Source organism: Manduca sexta, unplaced genomic scaffold (assembly GCF_014839805.1).
Source record: "Manduca sexta isolate Smith_Timp_Sample1 unplaced genomic scaffold, JHU_Msex_v1.0 HiC_scaffold_2603, whole genome shotgun sequence".
NCBI lineage: Eukaryota > Metazoa > Arthropoda > Insecta > Lepidoptera > Sphingidae > Manduca > Manduca sexta.
This window is the reverse complement of record NW_023593584.1, coordinates 1874-21725: the sequence shown is the minus strand read 5'-3', so window position 1 is coordinate 21725 and position 19852 is coordinate 1874. Positions and strand designations below refer to the sequence as shown.

At 37.3% G+C, this 19852-nt stretch overlaps 1 protein-coding gene and 1 non-coding gene across 2 annotated transcripts; one reads left to right on the top strand and one right to left on the bottom strand.

Moving 5' to 3' along the window:
- The first annotated feature begins 6432 nt into the window (after positions 1 to 6432).
- On the top strand, positions 6433 to 18905 carry LOC119192313 (broad-complex core protein-like). Its single transcript, XM_037446132.1, has 6 exons — positions 6433 to 6724; positions 8793 to 8978; positions 9213 to 9695; positions 14869 to 15037; positions 15712 to 15759; positions 17849 to 18905. Exons 1-6 carry the CDS (start codon positions 6533 to 6535, stop codon positions 18148 to 18150), a joined length of 1380 nt encoding a protein of 459 aa, XP_037302029.1. The 5' UTR covers positions 6433 to 6532; the 3' UTR covers positions 18151 to 18905.
- Positions 7148 to 7231, bottom strand: Trnal-uaa. The gene has a single exon. It is a non-coding gene; the product is annotated as a tRNA-Leu (tRNA).
- Positions 18906 to 19852: the final 947 nt, after the last annotated feature.

The following is a 19852-nucleotide window of genomic DNA, read 5'->3' as shown; positions in this document are numbered from 1 at the left end:
ATACATTGTAAACCTTAAACATGATAACCAGTACTACATTCAAGTAGTAGTATAGCATAATAATGTACTACTGTAGTAAAGTCTGACTCGTGGTATCCTTTTTACTAGAGATATCTCAAAATGGCGGTCATCATGTTGTCCGAAATAAACAATAATTTATATTTCTAAATTCCACCAAATGCGTAATCCATAGTAATATAACCTCAGATTTATTTTGTGTGGATCTGCAAGCGAAGAACATAAAGAAATATTTTCATTGTATTGCATGATGCCTAATCATTAGCTTATCATCAAAATCGACAATTAGATACCAATAAGTGATTTGTGACGTCATTTTTACGATTAATGCCACTTACCACAATCGTTGCATCAATATAATTATAGTTTTAGGAATAGATAATATTCAGTTTGCAGAAAATTCGGCTGAGTATAAAATATTCATAACAATTTAAAATAGAATACTAATTGAAACTAAACATATTTATTCTACGTTATGCACAAATCTACCAAGATGGGTACCAGCGTTTAATTCTCTATATATAGCCCAATTAAAGGCAATCATCGTCATCATCAGCCTTTGGAGGTCCACTGCTAAACATAAGCCTGCCCTAAGAATTCCAAACGCTGTTAGAACTGCCCTGCATCCAGTGTGTTTCTGAAACCAAACATTCACACATTTAATGACTTCTTTAAACACAGTCATATAATTAAAATATAAGCTACTGTTTATGAGCAGTTACCCGTCGCGAGCTCGTGTTATGTTAAAACATATTGGTTCAAACCGCCACCGCCTCTCATTCGCACCACACGACATCAAACGGACAATTTGCGTCCGTTTTTGTAACATTTACTAACCCATTTATTTTGTATTCAGTTTTTGCACAAATTCATTTACACTTCGCTATGTATTAAAGGGTCTGATTGCAGTAACCGTTGAGTTTAAAAGACTAAACTAGGGGTTGCTTGCGGCTTTACTTGCGTGAAAAGCCTTTCCTGTTACAAAAGTCAATCATTGTATCTGTATCCATTTTTAGGATGCCAGCGCCATCTATTTTAAAAAATTTAATATTTTCTAATGGAACAAATTTTAGGGTTAAAAAGTAGCTTATAAACAAATCCAGTATATTGTCTACCTAGGTCCAAAATTTGATCCAAATCCGTTCCAGCTGTTTCTACGTTTACTTCTAAAAACCATACGATACAAAAATTTCGCATTTATAATATAAGTAACATAAAACTAGCTTATGTTCACGGCTCCGTCTACATACTACGTTAGTGGCATAAAAGAAGTCTATAGCACTTAAGATAAGGTATTTCAAAGTAAAAGGAATTTTCTGAATCAAAGCAATAGTTACATAGGTTAGCGTGTACAAACAAATACTTCAGCTTAGATATGAATGTTTATGTACATAGACGATTAGTGATTACTAAACGACGCAAAAACTGTAGTGTTGTTTGGAACACATGAACAAATACTTATATACAAAGTATCATCGGTTTTGAAACTTGTATAAATTTAGTTTCGACTTTTTTTCCTAGATGGCATTGTAATTATAAAGTTGGAATTCATTAATTCGATTTTCGTCCACTTTTAATCAAACCCAGGCAATATTATATTAAAAAAAAATTGCAAACAGGAAAATTGAATCCAGTGACTATTCATCTGCCGATTGCAACCGCTTGATTAAAGACAAGGAATTTCCGAATTCAATGCAAACATTTCATTCTTAGAAATTGTTAAGATATTACCAAGAATTTTAGCCTATCTTAGTACTAAAGGTTAATGTTTTTATCGCATCGTTTCGTTTTAGATAAATCCTCTACATAGAAACATAGTTATAATATTATTTTATGAAAATAATTTATTTCTACCTTTAAAATGTAAAAATTATTTAGATTCCGTCAATATTAACTACTACCAGTTCGCAAAGCAATTCTCACCAGAGAAGAATGGGCAAAAATGTTGATGTAGCTCTTTTCAAAATTAATTTAAGGTATGAACTACAGTGCAAGATACAGAGAAAAATTTTACTTTTTGATGACGAATCGAATCCATCTATCGAGGGTAGTGCATGATAGCCTAGTTATGAAGGGCATCGACTGCAGAGACGAATGTCCGCTGGTTCAAATCCCAAGGCAGACACCACTGACTTTTCGAAGTTATGAGTGTATCAGTTATAGGTTTAGCGGTAGAGGAAAATATCGTAAGGAAACCTGCGTAGCTGAGAATGTTCCATAAACAATTCGAAGGTATCTGAAGCCTTGTCAACCAGCACTACGACAACATGTTGGTTAAGCCTAAACCCTCTTATAAGTAGAGGAGAGTCCGTGCGTAGGAGTGTATTGTACAGGGCTGATATTATTATTAATGACGGATGGAGCAATCCGCAGCACAGCAAAACATATGCTGCTTGGTAGCGAAATAGACATTGCAGCGATAAACCGGCCTGCAGCGATAAACACCTCTGCCTATCCACTCAAGGCTAAAAGCGTGAATTTACGTAAGCTATCTTTCTAATCACATTACGGATCTGTTGCAAAAGTATTTTATCTTCACTAAGCACTTTATGTAGCGTCATAAGTGAGCTATTTTTGTGTTGTCAAGTTTTTGGATAAGTATATTATAGTTGAGACTTCAGGGATTGATTTATCGACACACTTACGTGTTCTATTGTGGCAGAGTTGGTACACCTTGTGTACAGTGGTCGGGCGGGCGGGTATCAAATATATCCTACCACCAGCAGTTGACAGCAGTCTTGACTTGGTTAAGGATTATTTAATAACTAAAATTTATTTTATACAACAATTTACTCTAAGTTAGGCTCATGACTCCGCTTGCTATCACCTCCCGAAAAATGTACTAATTTAACTACCATTTTTATTTACGATATTCCAAGATTTGAAATAGGTATGCTTAATCCATCCAAAACCATTCAGCTATTATGCATGATGACTAATATCGAAACAACTTTGCATATTGATAATATCAGTTCTAATTCGTCTACCTTAAGGAGGTTATTTAAGATTTTCTCCCTCGAAAATCGAACCAGCTACCAGAAACTCGACCACCGTATTCTAGGTCATGGTTATCATGAGTTTTGAAAAATAACACACGATAAATTACATAATTTATTATCACATTTTTCTACGTATTCAGCAAAATTATATCTGATAAGGTATCGGTGATAACGGTTAGAAAATATTAGCGAGTGCATATCGGTGCATGCATGCGGCATGATCGTAATTACCTAGGCTAAATCTACAATACATCCTATACCATTTAATACCGACAAAGCAACCATGTGTATGTATAGGATTTAGAAGCTTTTGACGGCTTACAGCCTAAAAATAGAGCTAAAAATATTTACGAACATCATTAAAAGGCCACCATTATATGTGTATTTATGTATGTATTGTTTATCAATTATTAGTTTTTATTTATTAATATAATATAATATAATCCACTGCACTACCCTCTCTTTCTATTTCTCGTTTTTATATCCATCCCATGGTTGTCAGGAAGACTGTCTAGAGCGATAAGACCGCCATTTGTACATGTGCCTTTGTCTCTCTTTTCTTCTTATATCGTTTTTTTCTGTTTGGTACAATAAAGAGTAAATAAATAAAGTGCTGTAAAACCAGTGGCCCACGGATATCGTGTTCCGGGATCAATCTGTTTCAAACACGTTAGCTTAATTGTGGAGTCTAACGGAGGATCACTCTTTGGCAGTCGGCACTATCTAGACCTACTCCGCTTACCATCAGGTGCAGTGTGATCGCTTTTCCGTGTCCTAAAAAGCACCGATCAAGGCAGTTATGATTGTTAGGTTCTATATGAAAAAAGCAAGACGTGTTCAAATAAATATATAGTTGAACGCTAGATGGCGTAGAATAAAAGTAACATAACAAACGAGTAATTTAAAATTAGCCTCTCACGCCTTCTACATTTCTTTTCCTTAATTTACAAAGAGGTTCTCGCAATGATAAACACTAATATCTAAAATTACTGCTATAAACCAGATAATCAACAATGTGCCTTGTAATTTATACCCATACCTTCGTCTTATCAACCCGTTTCTAACTAGACAAGCTTCTACACATAATATAATAATTACAGTGTCCCTATATCAAAATATAATCACACAAATACTATTCTACTGTTGGTCGAAGGCGTTCTTTCCTATTGAGAGGCTCACACACATTACCAGGGCTAACATAGTCTTAGATTATCAGATTTAAGTATGCTGAAGAGGCGGCGAGCATGGTTATTTACAAACAATGTTAGACAATCAGTTCCACCGAACAGTTCATACTACACAATAACCTATCAGATTACCGGCATGCCGCGCGATTCTTTACGTCTGCTAAGAAATAGAATATGGGTTAGGCTTAAGTAGTTCAAGTTTTGTCTGTTAAACCTAAGAATTCTTCATAAGATTATGCCAGCCAATATATGTGTTTCTTTCCTTAGACCATAGCGGTGGACTAGCCGAATACGCTCTCGGAAGTAAATACTCATGGGCTGAAATAAATTAGTAAATACAGGACTGCTATCATATCTTCGTCATAACAAGTGATAATTTAAGTATGTGTTATATTAGCAATATTGCAGAGGATCGCATTTAGTATAATTATTTTATTGCACATTATATAAACCTTTCAAAGCTGCTGTGAAGTTACATTGATAGTATCTAATAACTTCAATACAGACGCGAAAATCTTGTAGAGGCTATAATGCAAAACATTTACATCCATTCTAGCAAAAAATCTTTATAATAAAGAAACCTAACAACTACATCGAGGGAGCTATGTAAATGAAAATAAAAATTTGCCGAAAACAGTTTTCAAACTTCGCCCAACACCCGAAGAAAGGTCGGCACAAAGTCGTGAAGTCCGGAGAATTATTCATAAAATTAACAACTCTTCAACAAATGTTTGTTTGAAAAAACTTATTACTGTTATGTTGAAAGGAATTGTTCAGGGTTCCTCGCTTTAAGGTCACGTTATAAGGAAGGCGATCTTGGTTGTGTTACCATCCGAACCATAAAGTAAAAACGGAATTTGTGTATACTAACCGAATGTCCGATATTAAAAATAATAAAAATTTCAATTGTTTCATAGCACTCGCCAGCGTAATGTGCAATTTATGCTTTGAGAGGTTTAGGTAGGTTATTTGACAGTCATGGATAAATATATTATAATATAGTAATATCAGCCCTGTATTATACACTGTTCCTCTAGTAGGCACGGGTCTCCTCTACTACAGAGAGGGATTAGGCCTTATGCCACCCTGGCCTAGTGCGGATTGGCAGACTTCACATAACCTCAAATTGTTATAGAGAACTTCTCAGATGTAGGTTTCACCAGGATTTTGTCCTTTGCCGATAATTCACAAGGAATACCCACGTAACTCTAGCAAAATCAGAGATGCCATTGGGTTTTAAACCTGCAGATATTCGTCTCGCCAACTAGGGTATCGCCGCTATTATCATTAAGTAAAAGTATATTATTATTAAGATACTATATTTTATCTATATCAAGTAGTATACATTATACAAGCATTATTTCTATTGTTTGACGAACCATAAATAGAAATATTCCCGATCTTCGAAAAGAAAAGCATTGCGTAGCACTCTTCTACGTACGGCATTAATTACATGTCTCATAATTCCGGTAATCGGATCAAAAATGAGTATATTATTCGATGCCAATGTTGTTATTCTAAATAATATCCAACGTGTCACAAAGAGAGTGCGTGGAAAAATCATAACACATAAAGACATGAATTATATTATCGCAACTAGCGACTGCAGCGAAATGGGGCAAATTATATTTATTACAATAAACAATGTCATAGAAATATATTACTTATAACTATTGATTGAGCGGTTTTTATCGCGTGACCCGTTTTTTTAATCTCCGCGTTGTGGCGTACTGCGTCGGCGACTTTAGGTTGACTATCCATATGAGCGTGATGAGCTATAAAAAAATGAACCGATAAAATCGCTGCGATATCTTTAGTTCATTACTGGTGCATTTTTATTAGCTCGCTGGTCATTTATAGCGCAGCACTAGTGGACAGCGATCTTAGGTGCACCTTTTATCATTTACTTGTTGAGATAAATATTTTGGATCGATGTTCGATCAATAACAATTGTTTCGGGTTTTACAGCTGTAAGAAGTATTTCCTTTGCCATATAAGAAAACGCAATACGATATTGTAGTTAGGCAAAATATTGATGTTGCGCATTAAATACACGCGTTGTCAGTACATATAAGCCGTCTGCGTAGGCCCTTATTTCTTATCCCAGTAATTTATAACTCAAATGTCCTTCAATCCGGACTTTATTTACCAGAAATTAGCAAAACAGTCCACTGAGATATCATAATAAAGTTATTAATCATATGAAAGTCTAACCAATCGGACTCTCGTACGAAAACATAATTTTATATTATTTTATTAACCAATGAAATCTCCCACAGATCGGCGGACGTCCCACATGACTCGCTAACAAAACATAAAACATTCAAAATGGTGGAGAGTCAAACACAACACTTCTGCCTGCGGTGGAACAACTACCAGCGCAGCATCACTAGCGCCTTCGAGAACCTTCGGGATGACGAGGACTTCGTGGACGTGACCCTGGCGTGCGATGGGAAGAGTCTGAAGGCGCACCGCGTCGTGCTATCCGCTTGCAGCCCGTACTTCAGGGAGCTGTTGAAAGTGAGTAGCGACATCTAGTTTTCGGAGAAGGAAGCTTTTTGTTTTGAAGGGTTGAGTTTCGGGCAGTGTCAACCTTCTTAGTTTCTAGTTCAAATTTCGAACGCGTGGTTAATTTTACACAAAATTCTTACCTTAGTAGTGAATAATCTGTATTTTAAAAATATAGGGCTTTTATTATGTACCGATGTGAAATAATTTAATGTATTCCAGCTATCACATTTTCTCGAACAAAAATCGGTAATTGGTATTTAATTAAAGGGTTCAATATTATAATTAAATCAGGGATACTACGCAAAGTTACAAATAATAAGTAACTAAACTTTAAAAATCATAACCATCAACATCGTACACATACAACTGCGCAACCATCAATGTGTGCAATTAAAAATAAATACAAAAATGAATTGTTCAATAATGTATCAATGTCAGGTGTGGGGTTCGAACCCACGCTCCCTCTCGGGAACCAGAGCTTAAATCTGGCGCCTTAGACCACTCGGCCAACCTGACTTGTAGGGCCTTGTCGAATTTAACCTAAACTTTATAGTAATAGCACTCACTAAATAGCATGCAAAGCTTTGTTTAAAAACAACCTTATGGGTTAACTGAAGACATTATCAAATCGACCGGCATTCTCGATATTTGACCACTAACCATAAGAAATCATGTCATGTCATGTCTCTACGCTAAAGGCTTTTTCCTCGCGAAAAAAATATATATCTCTACGCTAATAATCAAAGAACCTTAACTTAATATTCCTACTGCATTCCAATTTTTAAATCAAATATCAATCAATAATCAGAATTTACTCGACATTAAAACAAAAATTACAAAACGTGTCGACAAAATCAAACACTCAAATCAATTTAAAAATGTTTTATCAAAAAAAGCGGTAGTTTTCGCGTGAAAAGTTAAACGGGCGACGAAAACAAAATACCCGTGGAATAGAAATATGATGCGAATAACTTTTTTCCACTAATGGACTAACGCAGTCAATAAATAAAATAATTCCGTGTACTCACTGTGCCGCGTGGGATAACAGACCAGGCTCTAAAGATATTTTAGTTTATAAAACTAACTTAGTGTCTTAAAATCTGTTTGACATATGATCTCGATCCTCTTGGCACTATTGTGGTGGGACATATACCTCTACACTGGGGGAATATCTGAAAATGTATGTCTCTAGAGACACCTAATTATAAAATTGTATTTCCTTTTTGTTGTTTTGTTCCCTACCTCATAAGAAGTTTAATTTATTGTAAATTATATTTACCATCCAATCTGTTCTAATCATGAGAAATAATTACTTTTCTCAATACTAAAAAAATTACTTTAGCCGGTAAAGACACATAGCAACAACCAACTCTTAGTTAGAAAAGATAATCTAACAATAAGTCCTACACCATATAAATCTTGGGAATCAAAAACAACGAAACTTCAGACATATCATTAACACAAATCAAATCGCAGATTATGAGGCCCTTTACCCTTAGAACCAGTGCCGTAATAAGAGCAGTGTGAGTGGTGCGTCCAGCACAGGGCGCAAATCCTAGCAGGGCGCAAAAACGATTAGACCAGAACTTTTGAGTTACTGACCGTATAAGGCTAGTTATAGCACTACGTAGAACTTGTGGGATCGCAGAAACTCATCCTCCAAAATTAGGATAGCAACAGTGTACACACAGCCTAACCGTCCCAGTGTAATAACGCATTCACCATGAATATTTAATTTGATTCGACTCCGGTTAATTGAGTTTTTGTTTATTTAGGCAATAGATATTTCAAAACATTTGAATAAATATGAATGTTTTGCGAGTTATTTTCTATCTTTTAACTGTTAGTACAATATTCTAGTGTTATAGATTTACTGTTTGATTTCTATGAATTGAATAAGATTAGTTTATTAAAATGTTTTTATTCGCGATGTTGTCTCTTTGAAAAAAAATCCTGGAATATAAACGCTCTACTTTTTGACAATAATAAGTATGGCTACATAGACTATATTTAAAGATGCCCCATATTGTGTTAACATGTAAAATCAAAACCACTATAACAAGACCCCTCTCCACAGTCAACGCCATGCAAGCACCCAGTGATCGTGCTCCAAGACGTGGCCTTTACGGACCTGCACGCGCTGGTCGAGTTCATCTACCACGGCGAGGTCAACGTGCACCAGCACAGCCTTTCCTCGTTCCTCAAGACCGCTGAAGTGCTGCGCGTATCTGGACTCACGCATAATGACGGAGCTCAGACTGCGGTAAGGATCCAAACGTCTTCTTACCCTAAATAAAAACGTAAAATTTGTTATTAGCGTAATTACTTGAAACTTTAAATACAGGACGATAAACATAACAGCGCCTTGCACTACGTAGTATATCAAAGTATACTTTGTTAATGGTCACAGATGGATTAAGCGCTTTCCTACATTCATAAATACTCATCGTTAATAGACCTAAATTTAAAACGGCACTAACCCCTATCTCCCCAACAGCCGCTGCTGCAGACGATGCGCACCTCAGCAGCACCATCTCCACATACTCCGCCGCACACCGCGCACTCAAGCCACATGCCACACACGCCCAACTACACCGAGAAACTCGAGGAGGCCCTCCTCCAACCATCCTCTAGCGTGCCGCCGATGATGCGCAGGATCCCGCTGCCGCCCCCGCGCCGCATGAGCAGCTCAGCAGACAACTCCCCTGACGTCATCAAGCGCCCCCGCCACGACAACAATAACGAACAGCCACAGATACATGCAGCAGACTTCTCCACAAAGAACCACTCGATGGTGAACAACCGAGCCCACGCCGAGCCCGGAAACAACGGCAACGGCATCAGCAACAGCAGCTCGTCCCCGTCCCCCCGGCTGATCGACGAGGTGAAGAACGAGCCCCTGGACATGATATGCCCCTCGAACCCTGATATAGACAGGAGCACTGATGATACACCGCCGCATTCCCATCATCGGCCAATGGTGAGTTATAAATGACAAAATCATTTTAATAGATCAACTGATACTCATATAGGTGCTATGTCTTATTGATTGACTTGCATCATTCTTAATTTAATTCCAAGGTTAAAAAATATTATGTAAATGTGTTTAGTGTAGTAGTCAAAGAACCCACGGGAAGTGAAATGTTATCTAGTCGAACACTTGAGAAGTATCCAAGTTATTAACCAGTCAATATTGCCATAGACCTATATCTATAAAAACGCAATACTTACTTTATCAATACAATTTACACCATAAAGTTTAACACAAGTGTGAACATATAAATATGCACATCAAGTTCAAACGTAACCAAAGAGTTAGATAACACGTCCCAGTGACCCCTAAATAGAATAGGGAGTCAAAATTCATTAGACGTAAACAGTAAGGCAACACTCACAACACACTAGCATCGACTGACCAGACTGCAGGGATGTATTAACCGAATATTTGGGGGGCAATTCCGCGAGCACCAATGGACATAAAATGAACTTGACTATCTGTTTTACTAGTTAAATATACAAGTTTTTAAATACCGGAAAAAGATAAATTATAATTTCTCACTTTCTTTAAAATAATGAAAATAAATATATTAAATATCTCACGACCTTTCGCTGTTTATTTAAAAATGGAACACTTGTAATACACATTTACTACCACATCTAATAATTCATATATCAAAATAGCCCCTCACAAACCAACCTAATTTATCCCTGCCTACCCATGACATTGAAATGTACCCGTATAGGCGACGTCTAGCCAGCTAGAATCCGTACCCGGAACTCGACGGGTATCAGGTAACGTTATACCCGATTACAGTAGCTTATTGATCGACATGTCTATTTAGAGAAGACGTAGCTAAGTTAGCGAACGAAGAAATAGCTCACACGGTGATAAATGATTACCAATTCCAATGAATTCTAGAAAATTGTAAGACGTATATTTAAGGAATTTAGATTTTGCAGTAAGTCTGACATTCCTAGCTAATTATGACCACGATATATATACGTCTAGATAGACTTATTCAATTAAAAACTAATCATCAATTCCAATTTGTTGTAATTGGCAGTATCGTTTTTATAATTATGCCAATGTCAAGTTAAAAAAAGGAAGCTCATGTGCATATATATAATACTAGCTTTTGCCCGCGGCTCCGCCCGCTCTATAAAGTTTTTCGGGATTAAGTTTTCCGTTATAAAAGTCACGCTGTATATTTTCCCGGGAACCTATATTCTTTCCAGGGTCTCAAACTGTCTCCATACCAAATTGTATCCTAATACGTTGGGTAGTTTTTGAGTTTAACACGTTCGGGCAGACCGATGCAGCGGGGGACTTTATTTTATGATATATTTTTGTAGAACTATTTAAGAGGAACAATCCCGTCATACATCATTGTTGCATAACTTTAACCGTTTACGCAGAGCACGCAACAGAAGCTCTCAAAACTAATAAATTGTCTCCGTTTTTGCATCATGTTTCATTACTGCTCCGCTCCTATTGGTCATAGCGTGACGATATATAACCTATAGCACTCCAGGAACAAAGGGCTATCCAACACAAAAATATTTTTCAGTTCGAACCGGTAGTTCCTGAGATTAGCGATTACTGCTCCGCTCCTATTGGTCATAGCGTGATGATATATAGCCTATAGCACTTCACGAACAAAGGGCTATCCAATACAAAATGATTTTTTTAGTTCGAACCGGTAGTTCCTGAGATTAGCCATTACTGCTCTGCTCCTATTGGGTATAGCGTGATGATATATAGCCTATAGCACTTCACGAACAAAGGGCTATCCAATACAAAATGTTTTTTTTTAGTTCGAACCGGTAGTTCCTGAGATTAGCCATTACTGCTCTGCTCCTATTGGGTATAGCGTGATGATATATAGCCTATAGCACTCCACGAACAAAGGGCTATCCAACGCAAAAAGAATTTTTCAGTTTGGACCGGTAGTTCCTGAGATTAGCCATTACTGCTTCGCTCCTATTGGGTATAGCGTGATGATATATAGCCTATAGCACTCCACGAACAAAGGGCTATCCAACGCAAAAAGAATTTTTCAGTTCGGACTGGTAGTTCCTGAGATTAGGCATTACTGCTCCGCTCCTATTGGGTGTAACGTGATGATATATAGCCTATAGCACTCCACGAACATAGGGCTATCCAACGCAAAAAGAATTTTTCAGTTTGGACCGGTAGTTCCTGAGATTAGCGCGTTCAAACAAACAAACAAACAAACAAACAAACTCTTCAGCTTTATATAATAGTATAGATTTTAAAAATTGTCTTTGGCCGGGTGAAAATGAACACAAAAAACATATAAAAATAGCATAAAAATACTAAAAAAAAACCTTAAATAGGAATAATTTCAGGATACGTATATACTGTCAGGATTAATAGTTCTTTATATAAAAATAAAATAATAATGGAAATTTTTATATAATAAAACAATATAAAATATATACTACCTAAACGAATTGTTAAAGTCCAATATAATTATAAAAAACACTATTACATAGCTTTCCTTATGTCAATCATTAAAGATATTGATTACTTAATCACAAATCAAACATGTTTTAAAACACAGAGCTAATATCTGAGGCCATTATAATAGTAGCTAGTTATACAGTTAGAAATCTCCGGTCACTTTTTAAAGTAATCATTTCTTTTTATTGCTTGAAAAACAAAACTTTTGTTATTTTCAAGTTAAATTGGAATACCGACTAGTCGCGGAGTTTCTTTACATTTTTATGTCTACTAAAATTTTTAGAGGGCAATTATTTCTCCAGTTATGAGTTAGATAACTTTTTATCTAACGCTAAGTTGACTTAATACGTCTTAGGTTCGATTCTGATGCACACACCTCTGGCTTATCGATGTTCACTAATTGTACTACTGCATACGAGAGACTTTACTGATCTTAAGGTATTTTTTTCCTCGAGCGCGGCAAAGTGACTCAATTGTACATGATGGTAAGTGGAGTGGTGTCCAATAGAATGTCGACTGACGAGAGATGATTACTCCTCGGCAGTCCATTGATAATATTTCTGCACAATAAAGTGGATGAGAATACTGGATACTTTACTAAGATAAAGGGTACGTAGGTTCTAATCTTACCAAGAATTATTTCAAACTCCTAGAAAAATATCTTCAAAATTCTTAGTTTAACCAAAATACGTAGATCCATAGTATAATGTAAAATGTTTGTTATCAAATATCAAATGACCTGGTATGACTGACATAAAAATGCGGTTATGTCATGAGTTATCATAAATATGTAAGATATCAATTACTAATCCAAGTATTCTAAATAAAATTCTTAAAAATGGCAGACAGACAATGCACTGATTAGACAGATGTAACAAGTTACCAACGCGTGAGCTACGCAACCATCTTTCATTTATATGACTTAGATTTTATTCCCTACCTGAGAATCAAACAGCACCTCAACAGTATTACGCTTCCCTACCACTAAGCCAATGGAGTGATTATAACGTCATCAAAGACAAATATTCGTATTGTACTTTATCTAAATAACTAAGATTACTTAATTGTTATATTTTTATCAAGCTATAAATATAAAATTGCAACCGACCTATTAAGTAGATAGCATCTTAATGGTTATGAAAAATATCGGATTAATAAAAAGAATCTAATTTAGTATTTTTATATGGCTTTTCAAGGTACACATCTGTGTTCCTAATTTATCATATTTCATAAAACAGTAAACCTTCTTTAACAATAAATAAATTACTGGTGGTAGGTCTCTCATATGTGGGAGTCCACAGGGTTAGGCACCACCACAATGTCTATTTCTGCCGCCAAGCAGCAGTGTGTAGTCACTGTTGTGTTCCGGTTTTAAGGACATCGTAGCAAGTGTAACTATTGGACATATAACACCTCATGTCTCAGGACGGCGAGCGCAGTGGAATACCAAACAATACTTTATAATTCAAAGTGTGAGATAATGTTTTTACTGTTTATGGGCGGTCGTATCGGTTACCATCAGGAGAAAGGCAAGCTTGTCTCGTCATTTAAAGCAAAAAAATCGTATTTCAACCATTCTAATCAAGAACCAAACTCATGAACTCTAAGGACGTTTTAATCCTTTTATATTATGTTTAATAACTTCTCGTAATCGGTTTTATTTTACTGACTTCGGCAGATATAGATTAAGATTTATACCGATTGAAGGCAGTAAATACTTTTAAAAATAATTTTAGGAATTTACATTGAATTACTCAGCTTATTATTTATAAAGAATTTTGCGTTTCCGGATTTGAAAATGCTTTGGCAATAAAACTTAGATTTCAGACCGAGGCTTAGTAATTATAAAAATTAATAATATATTGTTTTAATTCACGTGATCGGCTGTAACAAAGATTTGTTTATTTATCAAAATTTTATCTTATAATATGGATATCACCTTGCCAATTAAATGCTTGCATTTATTCCACGAGTAATAATATTTATATCTAGCGACCTCACTCGGCACGGGTAGCAACAATGATAATCTATAACCAAATGTGTTCTATTGGTCCATTCGCTGCCAACCTTCGCAGGATCGCTACAGCCATTTTAGAGGCCATAGGGAACATACCTTCGAGACTTCGTACACAGATTTATTTTCAAAGACATTCGACTGATAGCCGTTTCCAAAAATTCGTTCTGGAGTAAACCCCACTATGCACTTTTCCAGGATAAAAATAATCCAGGACTTGGATGATCAGTGTACCAAATTCACTAAAATCTTTTCTGTAGTTATAATGACTTTTAACAAAAAATCATATTCTTATCATTAGTAGGTGGGTAGGGCAACTAAACATTTAGGGGAAAATTATTAGAGACCTTCATACTCCATTGTTAGTGATTAGATCAACGCTATCATAACATGGGGACTTTCCCGTAATTTACATGTTATAATTTTCTAATATTTATCGTAAATCATCACACATTTACACTTAAACTGTCACCCACAAAACAATGTCAAAAACTTAGCGTAAATAAATTGAAAAATATATATTTTATGTCAATGTTCTATGTGCATTATTCCACAAGATATCCTCTAGAAATTCAATAACCTATCATATTGATTTTTGATTTCCATTCTAACTGGATTTACTATCTCTATATAATCATGAATGTTTTGTCGCAGGGAGGAGGCCCTCCATCACGCGGCAGCTCAGCGGATGCTGAAGACCGCACGCCACCACCGCAGCTGCCGCCTTCGCCGTTCATACCGCCACCAGACACCAAGCTCTTCACTCCCTCTAACACCTACAACTTCACCATGGAAGCCCTCACTCAGCATCCAGGACTTACCAGTAAATATTGTTTGCTTTAGATTAAATTACTTCGGTATAGTGGTCAAATGTCATCAGAATTAACCCAACTGGATAGCGATACAGCATAACAACCTCCCAATCGCGTATTTAAGACGGGGTTACTTTTTTCAGCAATAATTTCGTACGGTTATTGCTAGCAATAATTGATCCATCTACAAGAGATTTAACGCAGTTAGTTTTCTGATGCTAATCAATACGTGTTCAATTATTTCTTGCCCTCGTAGATGATCTGCAAGTCAACAAAGAACAAATTAAAGTCCTGTACATTTCTACGTTATCAAACTTCGGTTCCATGTTTAGTGTTATCGGACGACGTCTTCACATATTTTCGACCTGTTTGTGACTGTGTATTATTTTTTTTATATTAGAACTCAGAAGAGGAGAATCCATGTTACCAATTCTTTTCATTTAACCAAGTGACTAATAATTTCCTTCAAAACTGATCAAATAAAATTCAACTGCCTAGCTACTACTTTACTTCGGCTTTCGAAATTTCTTAAAATCTGATTTTGATTAAGTAGAATCAAGTTTGTTAGTGGTAGAGTCACTCTGTCTTAGAATAATCTACGCAGTTAAATGGGTAGTGCTGTTAAGCCAGATATGAAAAGGTTTTGTGTGAGGTGTGTGCGCTGACGCTTGCGTGTTGTCGGCAGGTCTGCAGAGCCCGCTGTCCGCCGACGGGATGGCCAGCACGTCGCAAGGTGAGTCCCAGCTTGTCTAGCAACAAGTTTATTATGCATTACCTACATATACTGAGACCAACGATATTTTTAATGCACTGTCTGTCGTATGCCACCATCACCGCTTCCTCTCTGCTCTGTCATTACTAGGTTTTATATATCATTATTAGGTTTTATATTTTACAAATGTATGAGGCAATTGTCACGTGACATTTATATATGTATGACTAATATATGTATTTATATCTCCTCTTAACATCTGTATGACTTCATTTGTGCTCTGTGTTGTATTTAAAGAGAGATTTAATGTTAGCTTTTTGTGTTATGGTTCGATGCATCGCGTTGTTTGCCATTATCATTTAGAATAACGTTTCGAGAGACGTATGGGCCTGGAACATTGAACCACAACGCAATGCAGCGTGCATGTCCATGTATTGTAACATAGTTTAATGTAATATACAATGAAGATATGCCGGCTTGTTTAGATGTGGCGAGATGCGCGCTCCCTGAACCCCACTCCCGACTCTCCACTTAGGCTTTCATTTTGTTATAATTTTTCCCGATTGTTTACGCGTCATTCATTCCTCACTCGGAAACCTCCGGTCAGTATGTACTATCTTTACCTGATTGGCTGTAGTGACGTACCGTAAGAAGATTCGAAAGTAAACAAGTAAAACAGTCACAGTTCACATTGACGGTACGTATGAGTTTACGAAACAACCAACTTCGGACGAATCATTTCTAAAAACACTATCAAGTTACACCCGTTCATATTGTCTTGGGAAACGATTATTTCGTGAACGATTAATAAATATAACGCGACGAACAATGGATTCCGTTAGTAATGGTGTGGGTTATTTAAAAACACGTATCGTATGTACCATTGAAGAATCGCTTTGGGAGAGTCGGCTCGGGCGCTCCCCGGTCGCTCCCGGTCGCTCCCGGTCGCTCCCGGCCGCGCCGCCGCCGCGCCCGCCGCCGGGCACATCACCATAGCTTACTAAGCGCGGGTTAGAACATTGCGTACTAATACCGCTTCGCATTTCACGTCGCGAGGATGTGTATCATCAGAACAGGGGTGGCGGTGCTTTGAGAGAGGAAGCTACGATACGGAGAGTGCATTAAAACTGCGTTCGAAGCTTCGACGGGGCTAACTGCTTGTGTTGTGACCAGGTGGCGCCCGCCCCCCCCAAGAAGATTACAGATGCGACCCGTGTAACAAGAGCCTGTCGTCGCTCACGCGGCTCAAACGGCACATACAGAACGTACACATGCGACCGTCCGGGAGCGTGTAACATATGCCGCCGCGTGTACTCCGAAAGCCTCAACAGCCTGCGCAACCACAAGTCCATCTACCACCGCAAGCAGCAGACGCCCGCGCCCCCAGGCCGGGCCCCTTCTACCCGGTCAACTGACGCCCGCGCCGCCGCCGCGCACCCTCATTGCCATACGAAAACACGTTGCCATCAGAAGAAACAAAGCTGCCATCCTAACCACCTAAAACGCCATAGTCTTGCCCCTAGAAATTTGTTAAGTTTATATATATGAAACGTGTAACGCGATATGTTCCTAACATTTGTATATAGCATAGCATAGTTGTGCATGCGCATCGCAAACTTTATCTTTATATGTATTTATAATTTATTTTACTAAAATTGAGAGAACTCGTATTGTAATTAACGCTTAGGTGCGAGCGTAGGGCGTGGGTGGCGGTCGGCCAGCGAGCCAGGTGACCGGCCACCGACCGCGCTACGCTCCCACTGAGTCGCCTATCTGGAACCAATTGGGACATCTATGACACACGCATAACCACCAACGTTGCATTCCATTTGAAAGTAAACGAAGCGCATTAGTCAAATTCGTACATACGCAAACACGTTGAATTGCCTCAACACGCAGAGCTGTGAGCTAGGAGGAGTTTAGCGCGGTACATTGTGCCAATTGGTTCCTCCATGTTGGGACCTGTTGGGTGCGAGCGGTCGCAGTGGTGTTGGATACGATCGGGCTGGCCGGGGCGGGGTGGGGTCTGTGGGGGGAGGGGTGGGGACCCGGGGCGCGGCCGCGTCGCCTTTGACTAATGCGCTAATGTTGGTTGTTATGTGTGGCGCAGTGGGCCCACTGGGCGCGGGGCACCGGTGCGAGGTGTGCGGCAAGCTGCTGTCCACGCGGCTGACGCTCAAGCGGCACACGGAGCAGCAGCACCTGCAGCCGCTGCACTCGGCGCGCTGCAGCCTCTGCCACAAGGTGTTCCGCACGCTCAACTCCCTCAACAACCATAAGAGCATCTACCACCGGCGCCAGCGCGCGCCGCACCAGCCGCAGCCGCAGAACCTCACCACCAGCCCGGACACTAAAATCAATCCCCAACACAACATCGACTTCTATAAGTTCAAAGATCAGTTCAACGTGTAAACACTACCGCTGAACCCAAACAATTCTTCTATTACATTATATTTTACATATTATTGTTTCGTTTCGAGAACGGTTATATTTTGTGTTCAGATTTATATCGATATATTTATTTGAATCTTTGAACTTGTAGGTAAGGGTTGATCATGACAAACATCACAAGGCTAAGACATTCCAATAGACGTGCGGACGAGAGTGTAGGGAGTACCAGAGCTCCCTCGCGACCAGGCGCCGAGGGGGCTGACTGTGCTACGACGCCCTATAAGTGCAATACTGCGGTATAAATAATTCCTTAAATTTTTACACTATGTTAAATATGCGACAATAAGGCGAAGAAAAAAAAAAGAAAAATTAAATATTTTGAGAAAAGATGAAAAATCTTGGTGCTGTAAATTTATATATTTAGGCTTAAATTTATATTAAAATGGAACAGTGTTCGTATAGGAAACAAAAGAGGCATATTGTTTCGACGTTGTGTTCATTTTTTTGGCAATTTATTTATTCTGTATTTACCTGCATGATCTCACTCTTAGATATTTATACGAGATTACTAAAAAAATATTTAAAAAATATTAAAATTATATACACAGATTATATAATTGGCTTATGAGGCTTTTCAGATTTTTTTCTTTATTTTAGGTGATTTTTTGTTTGTTTTAAGACTGAAATTCTCAGATAGCACCAACAGTGAGGCATGGTTTTATTTTTTATTTTTCTGATGAAATCCATCCGCAGATAGCACGACACAGATCAAAACCGGTTTTACGCAAATACAGAATGCACAATACACAAACTGACATCACAGGCATACTCGATCCACTATTTAGATCGAGTGCCGACTACTTTTCTTATAAAATCCAACTATTATTCATTTTGTTACAAGTTTATTATACAAAAACTGGAATTATTTTCCAATTATTCAGCAATGTGAATCGCAAGGTGCCATTTAAAATGAATTATGGCTATATCATATTTTTTTTAGTTTAGTCAGTTTTAAGTTTTTTTTTTTCATTCACTAGTTATACGAGAAAAATTGTGTTCGTCCTGAATATTGTTTCGTTAAACCTTATTATGTAGATTAGTTTTTAAATTTTACATATTTTTTTATTATTACTAACAGTGGATAACTTGTTTTAATATTTCAACATATATATACACTATAGATGATAGTATAAACGATTTTTAACAATTCTACGTGTTAAATGTTCCTAAATTAAAACGATGTGAATTTTTTAATTAACGAGAATGTTCCGCAACATAGTTCTTTGCTTGCCATAGGATATTAGATTGATTGTCGTACGTACCGATACCAAACTTATATCCGTTACAGTGTAGTGATCAGCTTCAATATTGTACATTATGGACATACATTTCCTCAGCAAATAACACGAGTTATGTTTCCTAGCAACACTCGCTTTTTTCCAATAGTTCGAACGGATTTAAAAGTATGGTCCGTTCGGTGTAGTTTAAAGTTGAAATCTAATTATTACATATGATATACATACGAGTATATGTTCTTTACTTTCTCCTAGATCATTGATACATCACAATTTTATAGTGCTACTTTTATCACTGTTACTTTCATAGCAATAAGTATACATTGAATGTAAAATGTTATCACATAATTTATTGTACGATTATTCTAATTAGTGCCTATTTTATATGATTATTGTGTTCTTTTAATTGTAATGTGGAAAAAGACATA

Excerpts from the sequence above, each read along its gene's own strand:
- LOC119192313 (XM_037446132.1), top strand. The coding sequence starts at position 6,533 with ATGGTGGAGAGTCAAACACAACACTTCTGCCTGCGGTGGAACAACTAC. Across the intron at positions 6,725-8,792 it reads ACTTCAGGGAGCTGTTGAAA|TCAACGCCATGCAAGCACCC; the intron begins GTGAGTAGCGAC and ends CCCTCTCCACAG. Across the intron at positions 9,696-14,868 it reads ATTCCCATCATCGGCCAATG|GGAGGAGGCCCTCCATCACG; the intron begins GTGAGTTATAAA and ends GTTTTGTCGCAG.